The 26,249-nt window shown below is 41.7% G+C and overlaps 1 protein-coding gene across 1 annotated transcript; it reads right to left on the reverse strand.

Moving 5' to 3' along the window:
• Positions 1-1,089: 1,089 nt before the first annotated feature.
• Positions 1,090-20,330, reverse strand: klf13 (Kruppel like factor 13). The gene is made up of 2 exons (XM_010780379.1): positions 19,248-20,330; positions 1,090-7,601 (listed from the first exon to the last, which is right to left on the reverse strand). Exons 1-2 carry the CDS (start codon positions 19,723-19,725, stop codon positions 7,306-7,308), a joined length of 774 nt encoding a protein of 257 aa, XP_010778681.1. The 5' UTR covers positions 19,726-20,330; the 3' UTR covers positions 1,090-7,305.
• Between the last annotated feature and the right edge of the window lie 5,919 nt (positions 20,331-26,249).

Raw genomic sequence — 26,249 nt, forward strand, 5'->3', positions numbered from 1 at the left:
AGCTTTCACAACTCTTCTCTTCTTATATATAGTAGCCTATGCCTTAAGCACTAATCCTTACCCCTTAATATAATGTGTGTTGATTCAGCCAAAGTGGTCGCTGTTTGGCTAAAATCCAAGTAGACCTTTAAGCCTTGTGCCCTCCTCTGGCATTTTTTTACATTTTTCCTGACTTTTCCTGACACATATACACACACACACACACACACACACACACACACACACACACACACCACTCTCGGGGCCCCCTGGTAGACACACGGCTCCAAAAATGTAAGAATGTCATGCATCGGCCTACAGTGGGAAAATTGTGTAATCGGTTGGAATAGAGTAGAAATATCAAATCACTACTTTTCTTCTAAATGAAATGCTGACATTAAAAAATGCAAGGTTTTATACTGCAATGGCATTGAGATCAAAAAATGTGGTCTGAATGGAAGTCAATGAGGCATTTTTGAGATAAATTAAATAATTAAAATAATGAAACAGGCATTTAAAGAGTTAAATTCCTGACAATGATTGAATGATTGGTAGTTTTGAGTACGTTAGAAGTTGTATATGTGATTCATGAAAAAAAAAGTAGAAAAAAGATATTGATGTATGATGATTTAATAGCGTTATTATGGGTGTGTACATTTTTGTCCACAGAGGTGCTGCAGCGCCCTCAGCACCCCCCTTCCCGCGCCCCTGGACACTACGTACAAAATAATAATGCAGCCAAATCAATTTTGTTGCTAATTTTTGACACATCCAAGACTCTAATAACCACCAAAGTTCCATCCCTCTACTAATTATTATATTGAAAAAAATTCATTTTTTGTGTTTTTTGTCATAAATAATGAAATAATTAAAATAATGAAACAGGCATTTAAAGGGATAAAATCCTGAAAATGATTGAAGGTTTGGTAGTTTTGAGTACCTTATAAGTTGTTTAAGTGATTCATGACATTTTCTTTTTTGATGTATGATGATTTAATAGCAGTTATTATGGGCGTGTACACTTTTGCCACGAAGGGGTCGAAAGGTTGAAAATTTGAGGAGGGCACAAGGGTTAAGCGAAAAGGAAATGAGCAACAAAACACTTGTAGCTGCTTATTTTATGAATTTATTTCCAATTGTAAACTTCACTATTTCATGCATACAAGTTATGACAACATACATTATCCAACAATCTGTTATTTTTCATATTTGCATAGGACATGGTCACAATATATTGTCTAACATGTCAAAAATAATGCCATAAAAAGGTACAGCAGAGCAGCTAAGACCAGCACATTGAATGTGTGAGAAATCCCGAACTGTACAACTGTAATACTTGAATGTAGTGATTTTGGTTTGCTGAGAGAATAAAATGACACCTGAAGGTTAGAGTGAGGTCAACGGAGAATGTACTGGCCATAGCTGAGTCGAGAGTTATTTACAGATTAGATTATACTGGTGCTGAAAAGGGAAGCAGCACCACAGAGTCACTACAACAGGCAACTGATGGTGATGGGCAGAGGGGAAACACACAGAGGTATCAAGAGAGCAACATTACACTGAGGACAAACAGGTACGGAAACAGAACCAAGGGGCTGGTGAGAGGCTCTCTCTTTAGTTAAAGGGAGGTCATTCACAGCACTGTGTACTGCATAACCTAGAACACACTAATCCTTTAAGGGCAAATATGTCCAACGCTTGAAAAGCCTTTTTGTCAGTGTGCATTCCAACAGTGAAGAGCAAATGCCGCAGTTTCAGTTCAGGCAGTCAAGCAAGACCACATGGTCAGTGAAGGGTACAGACAGATGTGGTCTGCTACTCTGCATGTTCCTACTCACTCAGTCTCTTTTGTTTCTCATATTTTTACTCAGTCACAATTAGTTTTGCTCGTATGATTGAACAGGTTTTGCTTATTCAAGTGATTTTCAGAAAAAAAAAGAAAAAGAAAACTAAATTGCTTATTTGAGATGTAGAAAAAGGTCCATATCAAGCATAACATCCATTGATCAACAATTATCAGCATGTAAAGTTGAACCCAGGGGTCCGAAGTGGGTTGGGTTCAAAATGACTGCAACATTCATCTTTCCCTTCAAAGCATTTGGTAACAACTTGTAACTGCGGAGCTGTGATGAGCTCAAAGCTCCTTCTCACTGCTCGAGAACCACTCTCTCCTTTCATGGCTGCCTCTTAAAACATTTCATAGATCCTCAGGCTTTTGTCGTGAGGGAAGACATGCCCTGTTTGTCCTTATCTTTTAAATATCATACATTTCTTTACTTTAAAATATTGCATGTATGTTGTTCTTTCCAATTGGTTTAACCTATACAAAGAGCCCGCAGAGGAGAGAGGAGAGATTTAACCTGGGAACTGTTGACAATGAGAAACGTACCTTGTGCACAACTCACAACGTGTAAAAACTAGACAGACTTCTATTCATAATCTACAAAAATGCATCGGGTCCATGTAAGCAGCACATGTATAGCAAATGCAATTTTCAATCCTTTGGAATGGTTGGACGTTAATATTCATTAAGATTGTTTATGTCAAAAAAATACCTGTAATAAGCCATTATACATTGCTTGAGTATTGTACAGAAAAAGAAAAAAAGTACAAATTAAATAACAAGAACCAAATGAAAACAAAGCTACACAATCAAAAATGTTTACATAAAGCAGAAAACAAATATTTAACTTAGAGCACTTGCATATTAAATATACAAAGTTGCTTCATTAAATCCTGTACGTTACATAAAAACATGTCACACTTTATAAAACTGTACAAGTTTGTTAAATGTCTGATAGTAGCTAGGTTTGTTCGCCCTCCACTGTTGTATCTTTAAGAAGTTACCAGTATAGTTTTGGCACACAATGCGTCCATCATGCTTGTTCGTCTGATCCGTGATATATTCATGTAATTAATAGGAATTTAAAAAATAAGATTAATGTTAGTTCTTTACATATGAAGGCAACAACCCAATCACTTTAATATATTTTTACAATTAGCAGAACGAATATTAACTGTTACACAGTTACCATTGTGAAGAAACCTTGTATTTATTTTTTGCCATTGTTTGTCCATTTCCCCTTTTTTCTCTGACAGATGTGGAAAGCTGTAATATTACCAGGATTACAATCGTAAAGTTGGATTTAGAAATGCTGAAGTGGAGGATCATAGTAGTTTACAGCTGACATCATCCCTCATGTCCATACATGTTTAAACGTAGACAAATGGACTTCACCAGAGAAGGTTTTTAAAATATTTTTATAACATAAATTGATAAAAAATACGGTTTATTATTTCCTTGAAATATTACCTTTTGAATCTACAAGAAATGTAGGACCCTGACAACAGAGGATGATTATATAAAATGTAGCCCAGTGTTTTTTAGTTTTAGTTTTTTTTTTACAGAAAACAGTCTCTTTCCTTCTTCATTCAAGACAAATAAAACCACCATTATTTGTGCTACTCATCAAGCAAACTTAAGCTACATGATGGATGCTTTAAAAAGATATGAAGATACAACAGAAGTCAAATATTTCAAGAGGTATGATTTTTGAAAAAATATACAAGCATTTCATATGAGACAAAAAAAGCAATAATACAAAGTATGACTACATTGCTAACTCACAATGCTGTGGTCTCTATTGTTATGGAAAGCGTTCAAAAAACTAAACAATAAAGAAATTACGTCACTCCAACTTAAATGTTCGAACATAGAGGTCAGGAGGTTTCCTTTCCTTATCATCATTTCCAAACAATCCTTTCGTTTCTGACCTGGAGGAACTTTTGGATAACAGGCTGGTAATAACCTGCATCCTGACATCAACAGAGTTTAAAGTGTGTCTGACTAAAGGGGTGAACCCCATGAAAAGGAATATAATTATGTTTAACAAAACATGATGCCTTTTAACAGCCCGACAAAAACAGTCAACCTTAGCTGTGATATATTCAAAAATGTTGCAGAAATGACCTGAAGACAATGGAAAATCTAGAAAAAAAGCCCTAAAATAAATCAAACATACTATACAACTTTTTCCAGGGAGGTTAATAATTATTTGACAAACAAGTACAGTAAAAATGGACATGTACAAAACTGTGTTCAATGGCCTTTTGTGTTGAATTATTCAAGTAGATTTGGTACAGTGAGAATAAAAGTTACGAGACACTCTTGCCCGTGGAGGCCTATACGTCACTGGTGCAGTCTGGATGGATTTGGATGTTTACACTGTCACAGTCTGTTTATTTTCCGATGGTAGAGCTTCCTGTTGCCTACTGTAAGTCCACTGACACTAAGGGTCAACGGTGTTTAAAGGGGCGTTTCACTGAAAAGAGCTCCAGAGTGCCCAGTGCTTACTAAGGCGCATAATAGTATAAACTGTAGGATGTTATGAAGACATTTTAGGCAGGAGCTGGGCCCCCTTCGTAGGCGTTCCTGTGTTCCAGTGTGGTCTGACACTGACCCGCAGTGAGCACCAAGCACCCAGGAACACCTGTGGGGGTGGGGGGGGGAGGGGGCTGGCAGACATGTCTGTGCAGCAACTGATGTTACAACAAAATCCACAAACTGTCCCATCATCTGCTTTGCGGATGTCGACCCTGAGGTAAATGTGCAGATTATGGTTTGAGAATCGATTCATGAAACCTGCTTGAGGGGGAGCTACTCAGAAAGTTTTTTTTTGCAATAAAAAGTTACATTAGTAACCAAGTAAAAAAAATACCATAAAAGCAAAAAAAAAGAGTCACGGATAGATACCACAAAAAGCTGCTCAACAGCTATCTGAAGAGTTTGTTTGTGAAAATCATAGTTGCTTTTTTTCCCAGAAATGGTCAATGTAAAACCCTATCAGTGCTCCTTTCACAAAGAGCTGCTGATCAGTGGCATTCAAAGTGTCATCTTACAGTCTGGAAACTGTTTTAACATCTTACAGAGGGTTGGTTTTCTTTCAACATGTGTTGTTTTTAGGAAACTACTGCATTCAATCTAAATAAGGGATGTTTTCTTTCACGAGGATGTGACAGAGCTGATTCTTCACAAATTTAAAGAGAGATGGCTGCTGTGGAGAACGAGGGACAAGGACGGCCATTCATGAACTTAACACCTGCCAGACCGCCTCAAAAACCCTCTGCGCTTCCAAGGCGCAGTTGTTAACATGCATATAGTGTGAAGCACGAGACTGCAGGGCGAGGGTCGCTGGTAGAAAGAAGCTAGCACACGCGATTAATGATGACAACTGTCTGGAGGGCTCTGACAGGACCAAACACATCGATGAAACTATTTCTTGTCGTAGTGCTGAAGCATTAAGAGAAAGTGTAGGCATAACCCAGACCGGCGGGGCTGTAGCAGTTTTGATAGTGGTGCCCGCCTCCATGGAAGGTTTACTGTGCCTTTTGCCTGACTTATTGAGGCATGTCTGTCTAGAAACACAAGTGAGCTTTCTCACAGGACATCTGAGCTTCACAGGGAGGACCATGCGAGGCTGGTGAAACTGCACTTTGCTGATATGTTCGTTTTGGTTCAAATGTTTGTATAACAGTTTAAAAGCCCCCCTTTGTTTGCGAGAGAGAAGTTTTAAAGCAGCTGTTTGAGAGCCCTGGTTTATCAGTTTTTTTCCTTGGCATTGTGAACTGTGACTCTCCAGCAGTAGTAGATGATTTCTCCCTGTGCTTAGGATGGAGTTGGGTGTGTCCCATCCACACTGCTAGGGCTGACTAGGTAGTACTGTTGTTCTTGTGTCTATACGCTTATCCTATAGTTCGAATCATCACGCTAGTTACACCCATTTTTCTGCTCAATGTGTCAGCCGTTTGGAGGGAGGAAGATGGGGGTGTCTCCTACTCCGTGCTGCTCAGCTGGTGATAAACCTAACTTTGTTTATCAGGAGCAGCCCTCTCTTGCATGTCTATTGCAGATAGCCGCTTTGTTCTCTCTGTGCTCCATGTCCCGGCTCTGCCCAGCATACTGGCCTACATTTGACCCTCCCACCTTACGCAATTTGGCGGAGTTGGAGCCTTCTTTGACAGAACAGGTAGAGCCAGATGGGCGAGGGACGACTCCCCAGGAATGGCATGTTAGCACTCCTCCTGCGGGCTTTGAATAGCTTCTTGTGGGATGCAGCTGTTTCCTCAAGGGAGGCCACAAAAAAATCTGAGCCAGGAGGGAAGTGTGCCGGCTGTCTGGTTCTACCTGTGATCCTGCCAACCACCAGCCCCAGGCCTCAATGAAGGGCGGCTTACAAGACTGAATAGAAAGCTTTCATTCACTCTTGTCTTTGGTACTTTTTCCTATGTGCTTCAGAAGGGGATAAACATTGTTTCAACTAAAGTCCCTTTGTGTCCTTTTTGTGTGACACAGCACTTTTAAAAGCATGAACAGCTGCTTTGAAACTTAACCGTCTCTATTTAAGTTTCTTCGACTGAGATTACCTATAAAAACTGTTAACCCAATAGTATCCTCCCACAGTGCAGATTTACACAGTACACACTGCACACCGCTGTATAATGCAATACATATTTAACCCAGTGTAATGGCAACTGAATATCTGAGGAACAGATGTGTTTTGTTTACTGAGGTCGAGGTCGGGGGATCGTTTTGTTAACACACAGCAATTACATTACATATGAAGTCTCCAAAAACAAAAACATGAGTTCTGTGTACGATTGACCGGTGGGTTAGTTTCCTCAAGATGTGAAAACCAACAAAAAAACAAAGAGTGCAAATTGTGTTGAGTGTAAGGCTGCTATATTATGTACTGTATTTTTCTCTTCCCCATGTTCATTCTTTCAAGCTAACAAGGCCATCCCTGAGCAGGGCGTAAAATTCAACTCCTGTTGAATTTCAGAGTAAAGTGATGAGTATATTGTGCAGTCAATGTGAGTACGGTTAAGTACTGTGGTACTACAGAAATAGCAACTGTCTTCAATCCTGAGGTGTGTCTGTGAACCCCTTTTCCTCACTTGTTCAAAAAAAACAAAGAAAAAGCCATTTTGATAAGACTTGTCAGGGTGTCTGTGTTTCTTTCCTTCTTAACCTTGTTTAGCTGACTGACAACATACATGGGACAACTAGTCATGATCAGAAGCTTAAAAAATACAGACGTATGGTACATAATGTAAGTATTGCCGTCTGGGAAAGGCATTACCTTCTTTTAGGATCACAAGTAATTGCACTACAATAAGCAGTTATGTACAGTATGGTACACCACAGCAAGCGCAGGAATAGCAGAGGGGGNCGGGGGGGAGGGGTTACTGACAAGTGTGCAACACAAGTGTTACGACAAAAACACAGGCCTTGCAAGTCAGAGGCTGAAAGTGCGACTGAGTTTCAGTTTAAGGCGAGTTGGCGGGGCTGAGGGTGGGGCTGGAGGCGTCCGAGCGGCTGTAGTCACTGAGGGAGCCGGGACGTGTGGTGCTGCCGCCGTGCGGCCGCTTCAGCATGCCGGGCTGGAAATCTGAGTGGCGCCGGGCGTGCTTCATGAGGTGGTCGCTGCGCATGAAGCGTTTGTCACAAAGCGGGCAGCCGAACTTCTTCTCCCCCGTGTGGGTGCGGTAGTGGCGGGCCAGCTCATCGGAGCGGGCGAACTTCTTACTGCAGTCTGGCCAGGTACATGGGAAAGGCCGTTCTCCTGTAACACACAGAGGGAAAGAGAGACATCAGTGTAAATCACAACATCTCAATAACAAAGTAACATGACAGTAAGAGCAGTGACCCTTAGTTTCATCATTTAGCCTACTTTGATGGCCATTGTCCAAAAATGTCCCATGTTTTGTATGTCATAGCCTAGTTTAGTACACTGCACTTTTGTATCATACCATACAGCAAGTGTTTTCCAATGATGTCAGTCTAATAGGAACATCTACTTGCACCTGTGCACCCTGAACAGGGGGCTACTGGGAGGGACTCAGTGAAGATCATTTGTGCTGATATCTTTGCCAGAGCTGATTATTGTGTGGTATTGCAGTGCGTCCATTTCAAATCTTCATATTGAAAAATGCAACTGTATGGTGTAACTGAAGTCCAAGCAGGTTGATTTGTCCACTGTTGGTGAATGAGAGCCCATTGCTGATGAAAAAAGTTAAAAAAGCAGTTTTCAAACTATTATTGGGGAGATGCAGGGCAAGAATGTAAATGATGTGTGTTTTGGAGTAAATTAGCCAAAACATGCAAAATACACCATTAAGTGCTTTATGTTGCATACAATGAGAATCACTTAAACTGGACCTATCCATAGCTTAGCCATACCTATACAAAACATGTCTGTCACCTTTTTTTTTCAAAATACCAAACAGTTCACCCATTGAAGCCATCCCTCATACTGCTCAAACCCCTCTTTTGAAGCCCTGTTAGGGAAACGCGGATCTTGTTTCCTTAGCTTGAAAAAAAAGAAAGAAGAGGAGGTGGAGCTAATGCCTGATCAGAATTCTACCGGAGATACATTTAAATTCTGCTGTGATAAAACGCCATCCTGTTTAAACCACGTATTTTCTGAAATAGTATGGAGCTCAAATGCTTTTTCTCTCGCAGGTTTATCACAAGTTGAGTTCTTTTTTTATTTCCTGCTTTTTAAAACACATGTGCTCTACAGTACAGGTTAGCTCTGAGTGTGAGCGAGGCTTGCTAATGTAAACAAAGACAAGATTACTTCCAAAACACGTCAGGCATTGTTTCTGATAGCAACTTTCTGTGGGACCGCTGCCGATTTGATGTCAGTTCGAATGGAATCTGTATCCGCTCGTTGTACACACGTTTTAAAAGATTTGGGTACGGAGGAAAAGAGAGAGGGTTTTATTTTCTGACGCTGCGTGACTCGTGAGTTCCCCGGCGCACCGGGGACACATATGTATGTATAAAAGACATCACAAAGTGCATTTTGCATGATAGGTCCCCTTTAAGTCCAAAGTAAAGATAGTGTCAGTGAGTAAAACTGATTTTATGTTTCACTGAAACATAAAAACAGTTGGTCGCTGTTTCACTGAAACATAAAAACTATGAAACACAAGACAAGTATCGTGATGCTCGCCATGATCCACATGGTAGTGAGTCACTGTAAGGTGTGTACAAGCCATGAAGCCTGCCATGCACAGTTTATAAAGATTGTCCAGGCCTGCTGAACAAGACTGTTGTTTTCAATACATTGTAGATTTAGTGAGTCATCAAAGAATAACGATCACAAGATTTGTTGCTAGGGCTGATGTAAAGGGAAAGATATAAAAACAACCCAAACATCTTCAAAATATATCCTTTTTTTTTTTAAGAGAGGCTAATAAGGCTGTAGTGAGACGTGGGACTTGGGGTAAATCACCCAAAAATTGGCGCTGTGCTGGAGGAGCAGGCACAGTTTAATTATCTAAGCTCCAGATGCTAATCACACTCACAATGGTTACCCAGCCCATTTTCCAACATGCAACTATCTGTGACTCGGCACATGGGAAATTACACCCTTCCCCCTTCCATCAGGCAATAAAAGTGGGCTTTGACACAAATCTAGTCAAAGCCAGATGGTACTATATATCTTGCGGTTTCCTTCCATTCTGATGTGGAAACAGCATGGGGCCTAAATGCAGCGTTGTGCATCGACTGGCCAATATGTCTAATAAATGGTATTCCTTTTAGTTCCATTTCAGTGAGTTTCTGCCTGACAATAGTTACATCCAGCGTTCAAATTTTACCAGCGTGACCTTGCACTCTTATAGCGAAGGGCGGCCCTCCATACTCTTTGAATGGTATGGTTATTTCATGAAAATAATAACGTTTAATCAACATGTGCACGTCTATACCAAGGATTTGAGGTATGAAAAGGAATAGACCTAGATGCATGAATGTTTTTAGGTGGCATGACAAATGAGTACATAATCACAGGCCTGCCAAAATCTTTCTTTGTTCTGCGGTTTCCCTCAGGGCCTCAATGAAAACAGTGCTGTTCAGTATCAAACACTCATATGCTACCTGATGCCAGTGAGTCTCAAAAACAAGAACTTGGTGCACTAGTCTCTGTCCCTCCCCCCTATACTGCATGGTTACAAAACATGCAGACAGACAGAGCAAGTCTAGACAGCCCAGTCTGTGTTTCTGCCTCTGACGCCTCACCTCAGCTCCAGACAAACTAAGTCGGCCCTGCCCACTACAGTTCCTGCGTGCTTAGTGTATGTAAAATCTGTAACTGACATATAGACATTTGCATAAACACACCACACATATCCTTGTCTCCTTTTTCCCAGAACATCTATGTGGTTCACACTCTGCTGCGAGAGTAAACACAAAGAAACCATCTGCCCTGCGTGACTTATAATAAAAAAGAAAAGAAGAGCTTTGGTTGTTTTACACTACGCACACATCCTGAAATGAACCCTGGATAAAAGGAGGTGGTTTATCTTTTCACTCATCTTGTTGAAGGGACTCATGATAGTCTGATTTCATGCCTTATTAGCAAGGGAAGCAGCATGTGCTGTCACCTGGCATTGCAAAATGAGTTATTGACAAAAAAGTAGAGCTTAGCTGCTTAAGGCTCAATAACCAGTGTAACAGATCCAACTACATTAATATTTAACAGGACACCAGAGAGGCAGGCTGAGATATCCAGTCTTACTGCCCTGATACAGTAATGCATTCATAGTGGAAGCATCAGGTATCCAACAGCAACTCACCGAGACGCATCAAATTATTTAGAGCTCAGTGACTTCTTAGAAAATGATAATTAACACACAAGCTGCCCATTTTCACCTCCTAAACTGCTTTTGGCATTTAGGTCAACAATATGAATATGCATCAAAAATCCTGCTGCTTTAATGTCAGCCTTCAAAGGTTCACTTACATAACGGAAAAAAACATGCAATGCCCCAATTAATTGTGATTCTTTCATAACATGAGGATGGGGATTTCAATGAGAGGAGTGAAAACCAATTTACTGGTAACAATGAGGAGGTTTAGGGAACAGACGGCTTAATTATGAATGAAAAGTATAGGGGTTATTAGCCTCTGAGCTTGGAGGATGGCACTATGAGATATTTCAGGAGACTGCAGCTATAACTCAGCATCTCTGCTGCGAGCTACTCTCCTTGCCCTGCTCCTATTCCCATCTAGTTACAGTGTTGTCACAGCAGGGCATTGTGGCAATCGGGATGCTAAGCCCACCAGTTGGTTATCCCATCTTTTGGCAGCGTCCACATCCAGGGTGTGGTTTGAGTTTCTCAGAATGTGTCAGTTGTAGAGGGTGAAGGGGGGTAACGGGGGAAGCTTTTTCCTAACGAACACAGTGACCCAGTTACGCGCAAAGTGAGTTACATCATGCACGCAAACTGTATTCCTACTGAGCACGAGTGTCCCCCCCCTCCAAGGCGATGCGATTATGTCACAGGTACTCTTGTTATACAACTGTTCTCTCTGAGGCCACTGGGTCAGTAAATAAACAGCTCATCTCTGCTTCTTTCCCACCATACGTCTCTCATTCATATCTAGGAATCTTTGGCTCCTCGTTTTCTGCAGAATTGGTTAACAGAAAATGGAATCAGGGTTTGTGTCCCTGGTGTAAGGGATGCTGTCAGCAAGGGCAAGATCAAATCTCTTTTTGACGTGAGCAGCGGCACAGAAACTCAACTCGGTCACCTGCTCCAACAACAGCTACCAGCATTTTAAACGAGAGTAGATAACATTCCTGGTGTGTCCTCAGGCATGAGTCTAACTCATACAGTGTACAGTTGAAACATTAGTGTAAGCCTGCCATATGAGAGCAAGAGTAAATAGCTCTGCAGAGTGAGAAGAGGAAAAAACACCCTTCATGTGGATACATCAGAGATCACCTTGAGGTTGAGATCGCTCTGCCTGCACAGTGAGAACAGGAAATGTCTTTTACTGGGTTCATAACAAAAACAAGGGTCACACTAAGCCTTCAAGGACTTTTACAAGCAAACAGCTCGAGTAGGGAAAGTAAAACTAAGTCAGACTGTGGATCACAGCTCATTAGAGTTGGAGCAGCTACCTCACTACAGCGCTGGCTTACTGGCACAGTCAGCTTGGCAGCATGAAATAAGAGGGATACCACAAACTCCAGTGGCAGGGCTCAGCACAATCCTGTAATTTGTTTGCATATTTACAACAGACTATGACCTGTAACCAACCAGGAGCCAGCAGACAACCATCCATGGGATTTTGGGTAATACTAAAATGACTGCTGAGTGCCTCATTCGGCTAAACCACTGGAGTAGAGAGGGTTAACCCAACCGTACGCAGCCTATCCCTCTACACCACACATCACGTGCCAAGATGATCTGAACACTAACATTTGTGTGCAGAACAAAGAATATACATTAAAAGCTTCTGCAGCTCCTTTTTTCATTGTTCACACACAGCAGTATATGCAGGCTGTGATACTTGCAAAAATAACAACAAAGGCTTACAAAGTTATGTGGTCTGTCCCAAGAAGAAAAACAACAGCACTGCTTGATCTGAAACATATCTGAGATCAGAACTGTTTACGTGGCTGCTCTTCTTTGGCAAATTAACTAGGTGGGAGAACAAAACAACTCAGTGAAAACTTGTTTTCTGAGAAACTCCATTCAGCGTTTGTTGCAAACAAGAATAAGTTGTCTCTGCCGCAGCAATAAAGAGCCGTGGGTGGGTCAGTTGCTGGTGATGAGGACCGTCTTGTTGGAAAGAAAGCTCAGAAAACAGGGAGAATTTGATCTATTATCATCTTTTGTGTTTTTGAGAGGGACCTTGCTTGCCGTTGAATAGGATGCATCCCCTTGTGGGCCTATAGCTCTCAGGTTGTGAACAATAGAAGCAGGCTCGCTCTCAGCAGGAGGGGCACTCCTGAAATGCATTTCAATCAGACAGGCTGTGCAAACTAACCGTAACTCACTCCCCTTGGTTATTGACATTCACCCCAGAGACGTGCAGTGGGGTCGAGTGTGACCCTCTGATTCCTGCACACACTTAGCCAAACATTACTTCATTCTCTTAACTCTTGAAGGGAAGGGTGGCTGGCCAGCATTGACCAGCTCATCACATTTGCCTCAATTAGTTAGAGTGGGCACTTTCTTTCAGCCTTGAGTGCATGCTAAAACAACCTGCAACCTTGATGTGTTGCAGGCAGTCTCTTATCTTACCCTGGTTAACCAAGGACAAGCAAACAGCAGCGGCAATACATGGGTGTTCGCAGGTGGGAGCAGGGACTCCTCACAGCCAGCTCATTCCACTGAAGGAGTCTGACACCATATCTCAAATGTGATAGATATCCTCACTAGCCAGCACTAAACAAAGAGCCAGAGCCCTGCTAGATTGTGAGAGGCCTCACCGCAAGAGCAGATAAAGGCTGGAGATAGTGCCAGCTGTCCCATTTTATACCTGATACTCTGACGGGGAGTGGGAGAGAAATATTTTCATGTCTCACAGAGGAGATGATTATACCCTCGTTCCCCGGAGACTCCACAAAATACTCCTCATTACGTGCTGAGGGCCACACCCCTGTGTGTCGTGGTCTGCCACAGTCTGATTTATCACGCAGAGAAAGGAGACACACCTTACAAACCGTGGGGAACATAAGAAGCCCAGCCAGAGACATAACACATTGACATTAGCTTAACTCTCTCATCAAGCTGAGCTGAACAACACACAGAGGAAACAGTCAGAGATGAACCCTCAGAAGGGACCCTGTGAGCGCAGAGCTAACAGGGGTGTGCTCTGCTGCAGAGGTCACATCCCTTCTAACGTTAATCAGATTAGCTGCAGATGCAGCTGAATAAATGACCTACATCGATGGAGGGCATTGACAGTGAATATCCCGGTATCTCACCCCACCCCCACCCCCACCCTGCCACACTGTATATTCTCCATCTTTGTACAGCAGATCCCTGCCTTGCATGCGAGATGCGGTTGGTGGTTTCTGAGCAGGAGAATTGCAAAAGATCAGTGTTCCACAGGTCTGTAACCCTCTCTTCCTGCCGATGGTAAATCAACACCACACCACAAGCCGTGGCCGGGTCTCGGCCTCGCAACACAAGGCGCTTCAGCACCTATTTTGCTTTGCAGGTTGGAGAATGGTGGGAGGGGCTGATGGGGGATAGACAGAGCAGCTTTTATAGAACTACTCCAGAGCTGACTAAAGAATACATGAGCCCTGTGGGCCACTGAAAGCAACACAGCCAGGGAACCGCCTGACAGGGGCCTTTCAGTGTTAGAAGTATCTACAATGCATGCTTGGCTGCTTAATCACAGTTAAATCAGATTTACATTCCAGCATTCACGAGGAACTATCCCACTGTGAGCCCTTACATGTCCATATAGGATAGCATGTGGGCAGCATGTGCACCAGCACATGCCTCCGAGAAGTCTTTCATGGAGCAGGAACCGGCACCAGAGGATTATAACAGGCAAGATGGTGGCTCCACTTAGGTTTTATTTACATCCTGTGGATCAAGTTGATTTAATTAATACCTTGTTTCCAAGGAATACATACTGTACTGCTGCAAATATCCTTCACAAGCCAACCAGATTTCACTCAAAATGAAAAAATCTCACCATCAAGCAGAAGAAGTGCATCAGTCAATTTATAACAAGTCTTCAGCTGTCCTTTTTATAAGGGTATGTATAATTGTGCTTCCATCTAAATGATAACGTCTGCATGCTCATATGCTTCCAATGACAATGTTAAAATATGGTGTTAAGCAGTAACCACTTAAGACACTTACTAAATAGCTTAGTATAAGATGCTAATTATCAAACAAAGCACAAAATACAGGTCAGGTTGATGAGAAATGCATCAGTTTTGCAGTGCAGGTCTTAAACCAAAGCACTGGACAAATTCTAGTTTTGACTCATTAATAGCACTAGATGATAAATAAGGGGATCACCAAAGTAACTACATTGATCCAGAGGGGAATGTATCAAAGTTCTGTAATGTATGTCCATGGCCATCAATTAGTTGTTGGGACATTTCAGTCAAAACCACCAATGTCAACTTCATAGTGAAATAGAAAATAGAAAAATCAGGGGAAACCAAAGTCACAAACACTTATAATATAGGAACATGAATGTCTGTATAATATTGTCAGGGGATCACTTAAGTCAGAGATATTAATCCTTTGTGTATTATGAATGTACACATTTCAATATCTAAAGTTGAGATATTTCAGTCCGGCCCACAGCATGGGTTTAAACACAACATTGTAATGTTACCCAAATCATGGGGACTGGTGGAAACTGTGAGCATCTCCCAAACAAGGAGTCAGCTTTACAACTGGGTGGGATGTTGGAAATCCTGCGGTGTGGCAGGTAGACACACTGACCTCTTGTGTCCCAGTAGAGTTTTTACCCATCGCTGTGCCAAGGTCAGGCTCAAGCAAGAGCAGGAAAACCCCAATCTCCACCCTGCTACCTCATCACTGCCACCAGCCACACAGGAACACTGTGCACTCTGTGCAGCAGTGCAGCCAAATATAAAACCACTGGCAAAGATTCAGTGTATATAATCATAAACTCCTGCTTATTTTTTCCATGTGGAATTTCGGATAATTTCACGTTTAAAAAAGTGTCATTGACCACAGTTATTTGGCTTAAAATAGAAAGCACGCATGAATAACTGGGTCTACATGGCAGTGGAAATGTTCTGCCAGGTGGTACCACTTGTTTTTTAGGACAGACGGAAGAGGGATTTACGGCCATCTCGCAATATATGAGCGACCCCCAGCAGAACACAAAAGAGGTCCAGACAAAACGTCAAACCAACTGTAAAATATGTCATTAGGGTCTTTGTCTTTGTGAAGTATCGACCCCAATCGTCCCGGTAATTCAAATAGTTTTTCGAATAGGTCCCGGACACTGACAAGATGGCCTTTTGTGAGGCCCAGCTGTGGGGGGCATATAGGGCCAGGGCTGTTCTTTCTGAAGAAGACATGGCTTGTAATGAGCTTGTCAGAGGCCATCTCTTCTTTAGAGATGGCAGTCTGCATTACACAACCACAGCAGAGTAATGAGGCTTCACAGAGAACACCATGTACTTCTTCTTCATTACAAGACCCCTCTTGGAAAAGTGGGTCTTCATCGTTAGGGTCAGTTATGCTTCTTAAGACAATGAGACGACAAAACATGTATAAAAAGAAACCAGCTGGTGCTGAGGAAAGTCCTAAGAAAGCATTTTAATTTGTGCAACCTTTATCGTTTCATTTAAAACTGAGTAGTTATGTTATACATGACTGCATTTTCCATACTGCAGGACAAGTATATGTGTTGGAGAAAAGACCCACCTCACACAAAAGGAGATCAGACAAAAGCGGTCTGGTAACCTTAGACCCCTTAACTGTGTAGGATTCCTCGCCATCAAACTCAATGCAGCATAATGATGCTTTAAATGCAGCGTGTTCCCTAATGTCTGCTGCATCCTGGTGACCCTCCTAAACTGAAAGACAACTGGCTTTGAGAACAAATCTTAAAGGAAACCATCTTTACTTGTGCACCGTAAATCAATGACATTGTATTATCTTTAAATAGATAGTTCCCAGTTACTTGGGATAATCAACAGGCCTTTAATATAATGAAAAATGTACACATAAGGGGTCTGTGATTTGTCTCAAGTACATTGTTTTCCTTAAAAACCCATTGCTTTTGAATTTGAATTTTTCAAATGTACATTGCTTTATTACGTCAAGAACTGCAAACAGGAAATATATCATCAGGAGACCCAAATGAAGATGAAACTATCTTCTTGGCTAAGGTAGTTTTTAATTTAGGAGAACTTGCACTTGAACATTTTTGAGTAGTTTGCTCAAATGTATATGCAATCCACTGGTACTGAATCTGAATTTAACAAAACACAGTTTCTTAAAAGCTATGGCCACCAAACATCATGACAAACATCATAACGTAAAATAAAGCAACATTCTTGCATGGGTTAAAATAAGATCGAAGACATTACTAGTAGGTGAAGTTCATTTAGGTTACTAACAGAACAGATTTTCCTACGAAATACAATGTAGGCTAGCTCAGATTTCAGTTCCTCTTACACTCAAATAATTAATCTCACACACTTATTGCAAACGCTGAGATTACAGAGGTCAAGTGAGGCTGGCTTACGCCTGTTTCTTTGTTTAGAGTCTGCAGCAGTGTTTCCCCCTTCACTTAGATAGCGGTGTTTGTCTGGGACTGACTGGGCTGGAATCTATTCTCTCCTGACTCTGCTAGTAGGGGCTGAAGGGAAGCACACTGCGAGAGTCTGGCTCTATGAAAGCACTGCAAGGTTGGCTGAGGCAGCCTGGTTGAACTCAGATGACCCACATTATGGGACTATCCAATCGAATAAGCAGAAAGAGCCATTATTACCAGAATTCATGTGACACTGACCAATCAAGAAGCCTGACGCGGGAGCATATCCAAACAGAGAGGCGGGCGAAAGGAAACGCTTAATAGGCAAAGAGACAAGGGCAGGGCTTATGGGGAGCAAAAAAACCTGCACAAAAAACACATGGTCAGGGCTGGGTGGGGNGGGGGGGGGGGGGGGGGGGGCGAGCACAGGGAGCACTGCTGCAAGTTTGGCTGAGACCAGGCAGCTGAAGTGAGATGACTCACGTTCTGTGAATATCCAATCAAATAAGCAGAAATTGTGCTCATTATCAGAAATGATAGTGTAAAAACCAATCAGAATCAAACACAGGACTGCATCCCAGAAAAAAGAAAATGCTCAAAATAAAAAAGAGGCAATAGAAGGGCTGATAGACTGTAACTGCACACGGAGACAAAGGCATTGTATTTCCTCAAGGAAGCCAATAAGGTTGATCCTGGAGCATTATTGGCGTACTTTATGTACATACATAAGTCAAATCAGTGTGTTACCCCTGATTTTCCCAAATACTGATAGACACCACTGCACCAAGATGAAGCAGATGAACAAACGGTTGTGTAATTCTTAATAATAATTAATCCAACAGGATTTGAACACAACAAAACCAGCAGGAATATCCAACGTATTCAATGAAATTGACCATATAACAGGCCTATGGTGTGTACTTTCAGTTATAGTTTAATCACATATGGCACCCATATGAAAATCTAGTGATAAAAGGACACAAACCAATCAGAAAGCCAGACAGGGGAGTGTATCCTGATACAAAGGCAGGCGGAGAGAAAGAATAGACAATGAGACAAGAATGTTCCCCTGTAAGCATGGGTCACACATTTTAATACTGAGACAAATGAGGGGTGAATTGTGCAGAAAAAGGGGGGTGGGTTGCTCAATGTGTATTTTCTTGCATAGGTTTATTTGAAATTAGAATATTCCATTACTCAAATATGGGTCAAGCTCACACCAGGCTTTTCTTAAGTGTTTCTGGGCTGTCAGGATGACGTGTGTGTGTATGTATGTGTGTGAAGCATGGAGGATAGCGATGGGGAGAGGGATTGAGAGCTGCAATCTACAGAGGGGAGGAGAGGCTCCTCAGTCGAGGCTCAGCTAGCTGAGTCTGTTGCTGGCCAGATCAGCTGGCAGTCTGTCTAGCGGGGGTGTGGCACATCACAACAAAGGGGCTTTGGGCAGACAGGCGACCGCACGGCACATATCAACCCCCTCAATTTGAGTCGATCTACATCTTTCACCCCTCTCAGTAGCCTATCCTGAGGAATGCAAAGCACATATGGAGGTATGGTCCATCAAGAGAGTCAGGCGTAGCCTAGGCCTACTGCTGATCTGGAGCGCGTTTGATAGCCCTTCTCTCGATTGATCTGGAAAACTTTTTGCATGCTTATTCTGTGATGTGCGCATTGCGTGGTTTTATTTTTACCTGTCGCCAACGTTTACTTGAATGCGCGCAGAAGGGAAGTGGAAACCCGATCTGTGTGATTTTGTTCTGCATAGTGCACTGCAGTTTCGCTTTGTGCCCGCTGTCCAATGCAGGGGGAAAGACAGGAAAGCAGTGACAAAGCTCCGAGGCTTGAGTGGGAGTGGCACTATTTTTTGACTCCCTCCCCCCTCACCCGAAATTAAAAGGACATTTCGCAAAGTTCACACAACTTAAAGGAACAATGCTAAATATGTAACTATGCACCAATTCTGACTTTAAATACTGCGTGTGTCAAACATTCAAATTTTGGTGGACTCGTGATTTTTTTGTACATATGACTCGAGGAAACCTAGCAGTCAATCAACTCAAATACAGCTTTCATTGTAATAGAAACCACACTTCTTATCAGTATTCTCAGTTTGAATAATCCATTCTCATAAAAGGCATGGGAACTACAGTCATAGTCATATTCACAGCATCAAACATTTGCATCCAATGAAACTGACCTGTATGTGTCCTTAGGTGGGCTTTGAGGTGGGATGATTTGCCATAAACTTTTTCACAACCTGAATAGTGGCATTTGTGCTTTTTCTGAGGTGATTCTTGCTCAGTTCGACCTCGCGATCTTTTGCCTCTTTGTTTGAGCGAAGGATCGGAGATGGTGGTAGGTGTGGCAGAGATTCCATCATCTATGAGGTTCGGCATGCTCTCATCCTTTATTTTTGCCTGGTCGGCAACATTGTTGGGAGTCTGCTGGTTAAAATCCGCCAGAATCCGCGCCACCACAAAAAGAGAGGAGTTGTCTTTCACCAAAGGTTCTTTCATTTCCTCTCCGTTCCTGGAGGAGGACGGGGTTTCTGGTTTAATCTCCCTATTCCCTTTTGGAGCGTGAACAATTGCACGACTGGACATTGAAACAAGGCACTCTGCTGCAAAGTGATCCATTTTGTCTTTGAAACAGCCCCCTCTGCTTCTTAATGACATTCAAAAAATAAAAAAATGATTCCGTGAGAAAAACAACTTGTTCCGTGGTTCCCTTTGTGTGGTGGTGGTGGAGAGGAGGAGGAGGAGGAGGAGGAGGTCGTTCTCATCAGAGAGAACTGACTTTATGATCTTACCCGGCTTTCCAATATCATCAACATCCTGCGAGAGAAACGCCTCGGACAAAATGCAGGCAAGCCCACTCGGAGCAAAAGAGAGATAACCCCAGAATATTTGTTTAGTGCAACAACAGCGGTGACAGGACCTGTACAAAGTTGGAAGTGTTAACTCCCATCGCGGCTTCACACACTCTCCAGCATAGCGAGTGTCTCCTGAGCGCCAGTCCTTCCTGCTGCTTGTATCCATGCTGGGGGCGTGTCGGCCGGCAGCGCTCGGCAGCTCCGTCAGAGGAGAAGCTCATTCATTGGGTGCAGCGTGTCCCCAAATGCACCGAACAACACGACTTACTTGGAAGTTTCACCACAGGTTGCCTCCATGCATTCAGATGATGTATCTCTCAAGCGACATAGTTATGCACTGCAGAGACCTTTAGGAAGAGCACATGCATTATTCTAGGACTGGGGTATTCTGCAGCATCATCTCCACGCCTGCATTCATGTACAGATGTTTTGCCTTATTTGACCCCCAAAAGATATATATGTGCATACTGTTGGTTATGGATGCAACTAATTATTCATTTGTCATTATTCTGCAAGTCAGGCAATTCATTGTGACACACTTTATTTTTATTTCTGAAGATTTCTTTTTTTTTAATGTATAGCCTACTGTATTTTGTCCAAAAGTTCACGGTATTTATTTTTGAATTATTTAAAACACAGAAAGGCAAACAAATACTTTTGTTTTAATACTTCATTTTAGCTTGCAAATCTTAAGAAGTAATTGCAATTAGGAATCTATATTCAGAATTGCTGCAGATTAATTGTCTGCTACTTGATTAGTCATCATTTTTTTAGGTCAAGCAAAAGCAAGTTTGGCTTTTTTTAAAGTATTAGTTGATGCAAGAAGATATAAACTGTGTTGAAATATTACATTAGAACATTTCCTCTTTATACCCTGAATGTGCAACACTTTTGACTTTAACCAACCTGTTGAGGGGAATCGCAATAAAACCATACTGATTAAACCTTTAACATGTAATCCAATCACACATGACGTTACAAGAAGTTACAAAATATATTTTCAAAAGCAACTGAGCTTGGGTCTGCAAAATGGACTGCAGTTCATGGTAAATGGACTGTACTTATATAGCACTTTATCCAGTCTTTAAGACCCCTCAAAGCACTTTACATACTACATGTCATTCACCCATTCACACAGAGCAGTGTACCTTACTCTATAGGACCTAACATTCATACACATTCACACACCGTTGGCCATGCCATCGGGAGCAACTCAGGGTTAAGTATCTTGCCCAAGGATACATCGACATGTTGACTGCATGGGCTGGGATCGAACCCACAACCTTCTGGTTGAAAGACGACCGCACTCCCTCGCAGCCACAGTCGCCCTTCATCATCAACAAGATGTCCCTGATACTGATATTATTGTGTCAGCTTCGTGGAGCGATCAACACACTCTGGGGCCTCAGGCCAACCAACCAATTGATGCCCCAGCAAAGCGCGTGAATGTTTCTTACTGCCAAATCTGCTAAAATTCCACATATGGGCAAAACAAATCTTCTACACAGCCTTTGTACAGTTTTGTTTTGAAGAGCTCAATTATTTTGAATACATAAAATGCATATATGACGACAGATTTACAATAGCTATTTTAACAACTCGAAAAAAACATTCATTAATAGATTTGTTGTGATTATGACCTATTTCAAGAGAGATATTCTGCTCATTGTAACATCAACAGCTTGTGCATTTCCTTTTAAAAGATGGCAGCTTCCTTTCAGCAAAGTAGCAATTTACCTCAAACAATCCTCTGAGCAACTCGGTGGTCCCTGCCAATTGAAAGCCAGCCAGCCACCACAGGCAATGTCTTCTTCAATTTATCCTCCAGCGAGGTACAAGTGACACCATTGTGGAGGAAAGAGTCAAAACTGTGTGATATGGAGGTTTTGTTATTTTTAGGCAATCCTTCTGTTCATGATGCTAGTTTCACAGCTGGTCAGTATAAACATTATCAGACGTTCAAAATAAATCAATAAAAGTTGTATTATTTTTTAAGTTAAGAGTTTTCTAAATACAGAAGCCAGTCGATGTGGAAAATAGAATATAGTTACAAAGTCCGGGCAGAATACAAACCAGCTGATGCTTTTGATTATTAGCAAAGGACACGGATGAATGTCCTTGTTAACCCCCGCACCTACATTAACCCCAATGTTCCAGGAAAAATGATGCAATTGCTTAAGAAAATGTAGTACATAATGTTTTCAGTGAGCATTGTAGTCAATTACGGATTTTCATCTCTTATTTATCCAGCTTAAAGCTTAGCCCAATTAGCAAAAAATAGGCAAGTTTAATTAAGTGTACTAATAAACTCGCACTCTGCCGATACAGGATCAGACCTGCTTTCCTGCCGCAGCTGATGCTCTCCTGTGAGAATGAATGCACACTTTCAGCACTGTGCACAAAAGCCCACACTAGAAAGTTCCCAGTGTTCAGCGTGAGCAAGGCGATGTGGCATTCAGAAGGCCATCTGGCTGTATTATTTTACATATTCTTTCACCACAAAACGTGGTGTTCTTGTGTTTCATGCGCTGCTTTGGCGATCTCTTAGAACGAGAGCACGACAAGAGGGCACGGTTCCTCTTTCACAGGTTTATTTCCCAGAGCTGTGTGGAAACTGCAAGTCTTTATCAACTCACACTAGGCATCAAGCACAAGAAGGCCAAAAGAGAGAAGAGTGAGGAAATCAGCTGCAGCTTATACAAGCTAAACCTCTCCAAAGGTAATAAGCAGCTGTAGAAGTGATCATTTAAAACAAATATGAGAAATGTCACTCAGAGGGAAATGGTGAAACGTCTCTCCTTTTTGCTGCAGCAGCAATGTGATGATTCAAGAGACCTTTTGTATGTTCCCACATCCCAGCACCAACCCCCAGTGCACATTGTCCAAACAACACCCTGTCTGGCACTCACATAACATTCTCAGGCAGGAACAGTGGTGTGATTGGTCTCTGAACTTCTGTTTGTAATGGGAGAGATCCTATTTAAGCACAAGACAGCCTGACCACTATAACAATCTGGTTGGGGTGTCGTGTCAAGGTCAGACTCTTAAGCCAGGGAGAGAAAACAACAATGATCTATATAAGCACGAAACACCACAAGTGGATATAAATTGTTGGCAGAGTCCTCTCTTCTCTGCAGCAGGTGGTGATGTTCAGGCGTCGACCTGAGTTTCTCCCCACACTTGGCTAAAACACAGAGATGTCGTTAACTTTAGGCAGAGTATTTTATTTTTTTATGTTAAACAAGGGAAACATAAACTCCCAGGACTTAATGTCCTTTCACAGGTCAAAAACAAAACAAAATCAATTTTTTGAATTTGTAAAGTCAAGAAACAAAAACATTAATTTAGAGTACATTTTTTAAGAAGACTAATAGCAATGCTAGCAGCTCTGTGAAGCTTTGCTTGGATACTACCTTTTGTTTTGAAACGACAAAAGTTTGTATATTTTTCCGAAAGTCTGTTACCCCAAAAACCAGTGGCCATGGCTTAAAAAATACACCCTGCTACTGGTGAGGGAATTACCTGCCATACTCTGCCTCTGGTTGGCCAGCATCTGTTGCTTTTGTTGGTTGGATTGTTTAGCTTTAGGACTGAGGAGTGAGAGTGAATATCAGAGTGTTATTCTCATCTAATTTTAGGACAGAAAGCAAATAAGTGTAGGCCTGTGATCCAAAATGTGGAAATATTTGTTCAAGTTGCTATGAAAACCAAATGTAAGCTATTGTTTTAACAAGACTCGAGGTACAGAAATGCTAGCAGATCTGTGAGGCTTTATTTGTGTAAAATTGTGCTTTAAACTAAATGTTAACATTGTCAAATAGAAAATGCTTACATCCTAAAGGTTAAAGTTATCATGTTCATAATCTGAAGTGGCCAAAGTTTAGGCCCAAACAAATGGAAACATTTATTTTGACCTGTTAACTGTTAAAAATTAAATGTTAACCATTAGCATGGCAAAGACAATTGAACTATCCACTTTATTCATAAACCCAGATCATTTATTGACTAAGAATCTCCTTTTGGGAATGATTGAATCTAGTGCTGACATTGCAAGGTCATTCTGAACTTCCCTGAATCGAAAATGAACAAACGCTTGTCAAACAGAAGAAGTAATAAACCAATTTAGGTTATGTAACTGTTACATAACTGATACTGGAAATATCATGTGTCTTATCTGTTGTTCAATTATGAGAAAACAATACAGATCTAACTTGTGGTTTCATGTTAATCAGAGACACGTACCTGATTCAAATACATGTAAGTTATCTGAGTGGTAAGACCTGATACTTATGAATAGTATGCTGTCTCTCTTCTTTGTTGTTGATCCACAGCTTTCTCATCCCCCAGTGACACATCAACAGTTGGGGCCTATGACTAATAATGTCAAAATAGGCTGCAATTTCACCTGTATAGAAAAACAGGATTAGTCAGACTGAAGAAGTTTTACAGGTGTTAAAGAGTAGCAGTAGCAGTTTTAGTAGCCTAAACCTAACACCCATTCTTTTTAACAATGTGGCTCACATATGCTGGTGTTTCTAAAGGCTGCATGAAAAACTGTTCCTCTTTTCTTTGCTTTGGATGAAGAAGGAAAAGAACAGGTACAGCGTGTATGAATGCAGTAATCACATAAGGTCAATGAGTCAGTCAGGCGTAGCTGAGCTGAGTAAACAAGTCCAAACTACCTGTTGATGTAGGAAAAGTGTGACCTGGCTACACTTGTTACAGTGTCATTGGTCCTTATCTTCAAGACTCAGTACAAAAGTAAAAGCCACATAATTACCTTGCACATGTACAGATAAGATCACATGTCCCTGCTCCTGTTGCAGGCTATTCTCAACAAAACATCCATCTTTATTTAGTCAGGATTTATAGTGCAAAAAGGACAGGGTGTTCTCTTTGAGGAAACATGATACCTCCTCTCACAGTAAAGACACACCATATGATGCAGTGAACTGTCCCGTTTTAGTCTCATACAATCAAAAAAGCATTTGATAATTAATTGTTCTAGATCTGATTTTGCTAAGTTTACCAGGGGTAAGCTAAATGAAGCCTCATTTTTAATACAAGTAATCAACATTATGGTAAAAAAAAAACGAAATGCATTTTTTTACTGTGCGTTAGATAGGGACCTCAATACATTGTTTCTGTCTGTTGGGCAAATATAAAGATACAGCCAGCAGCCATTAGCATAGCTTAGCTTAGTCTGTAAAAAAGGGTAATATGCTATCCTGTCTCACTACAAAGGTAACACACTAGAACTCACTAATTCACATCTTTATATATTATATTTGTTTAATCTGTACAAAAACATGATACGAATCATCCGGTTACATCGCACGTCAATATATTTGTTGTCAACACATGCCATGAATACTTTTATAACAAACGTGATTAAGCGTCCTATTTGTGAAATGGTGTCATCCTTTTTCAACAACAACGAGCAAGTTTAGACAGGAAGGAAGAAGAAGAGGAAACATGGTAAACTCTTTGATGCTCTGTGAGGCACCTTGCATCGAGGGGGTGGAGGCTGAAAGGAGGGGGTCACTGCATCAGTTCACAGAAGGGTGGGAGGTGTTGTTTAAGCTGGAGTTCAATTTGGTTGTCATCCTCCCTCTGCTTGTGCCTCGAGGCTGTCCATGTTCAGCCACACAACAGAGGCAGCCTTTTTCACCAGTATGTTAATCCTGCCTGCCTCCCCCGCCTCTGTGCTGCTTCACCAACACACCACCACAGAACAGAGTGCTCCCCAACACTCATTGATGGAACATGTTGAATTGCTGCATAATTTGAAAGCATTAGAGCCTTCTCAAGCCACTATACTCTGTCCTATGACGTGGACGTGACAACTGTGATGCATGTAGAGTGGAGGACAGAATCACAAGCTAAAATCAACGTCATTCACTTGACCCTAGGCTGACGCTGAGCCTGGGCTATGTACTGCCATCATTGTTCCTCTACATCACAGCATGGTGGCTTTGTCCACTCCACACAAAACAGCTCAAAAGAGCAAAGTAAAGCGGACACAGTTTTGTTTTTGCACTCATTTGCTGGTCAGTAGTGGACCTATTCAGAATGCATTGATCGGTGCATGTGCCTCGCAGGCATTGGTGAAGGGACCTGACTCTGAAACACACCATTCAGCTGGGTGGTAAGTCCGCAGGCGCTGCATTAACTAGTCACACTGATGCTATAGAGATGAGGGTTTCTTATTCTAAGGCCATTCAACAGAGGCACTTATAAAGATCGTCATCCACGAGTAATAACCTGGAAGCATGCTCAATATTACAGCAAGAAAAATAGATTGTATATATATTTAGATATGGTTAT

This window comes from Notothenia coriiceps, unplaced genomic scaffold, assembly GCF_000735185.1.
Source record: "Notothenia coriiceps isolate Sejong01 unplaced genomic scaffold, NC01 NC01_scaffold00021734, whole genome shotgun sequence".
Lineage (NCBI taxonomy): Eukaryota > Metazoa > Chordata > Actinopteri > Perciformes > Nototheniidae > Notothenia > Notothenia coriiceps.

Coding starts and splice junctions, on each gene's coding strand:
- klf13 (XM_010780379.1), bottom strand. CDS start 19,725: ATGTCATTAAGAAGCAGAGGGGGCTGTTTCAAAGACAAAATGGATCAC. Junction 7,602..19,247: donor CCACCTAAGGACACATACAG/GTCAGTTTCATT, acceptor TGTGTGTTACAG/GAGAACGGCCTTTCCCATGT.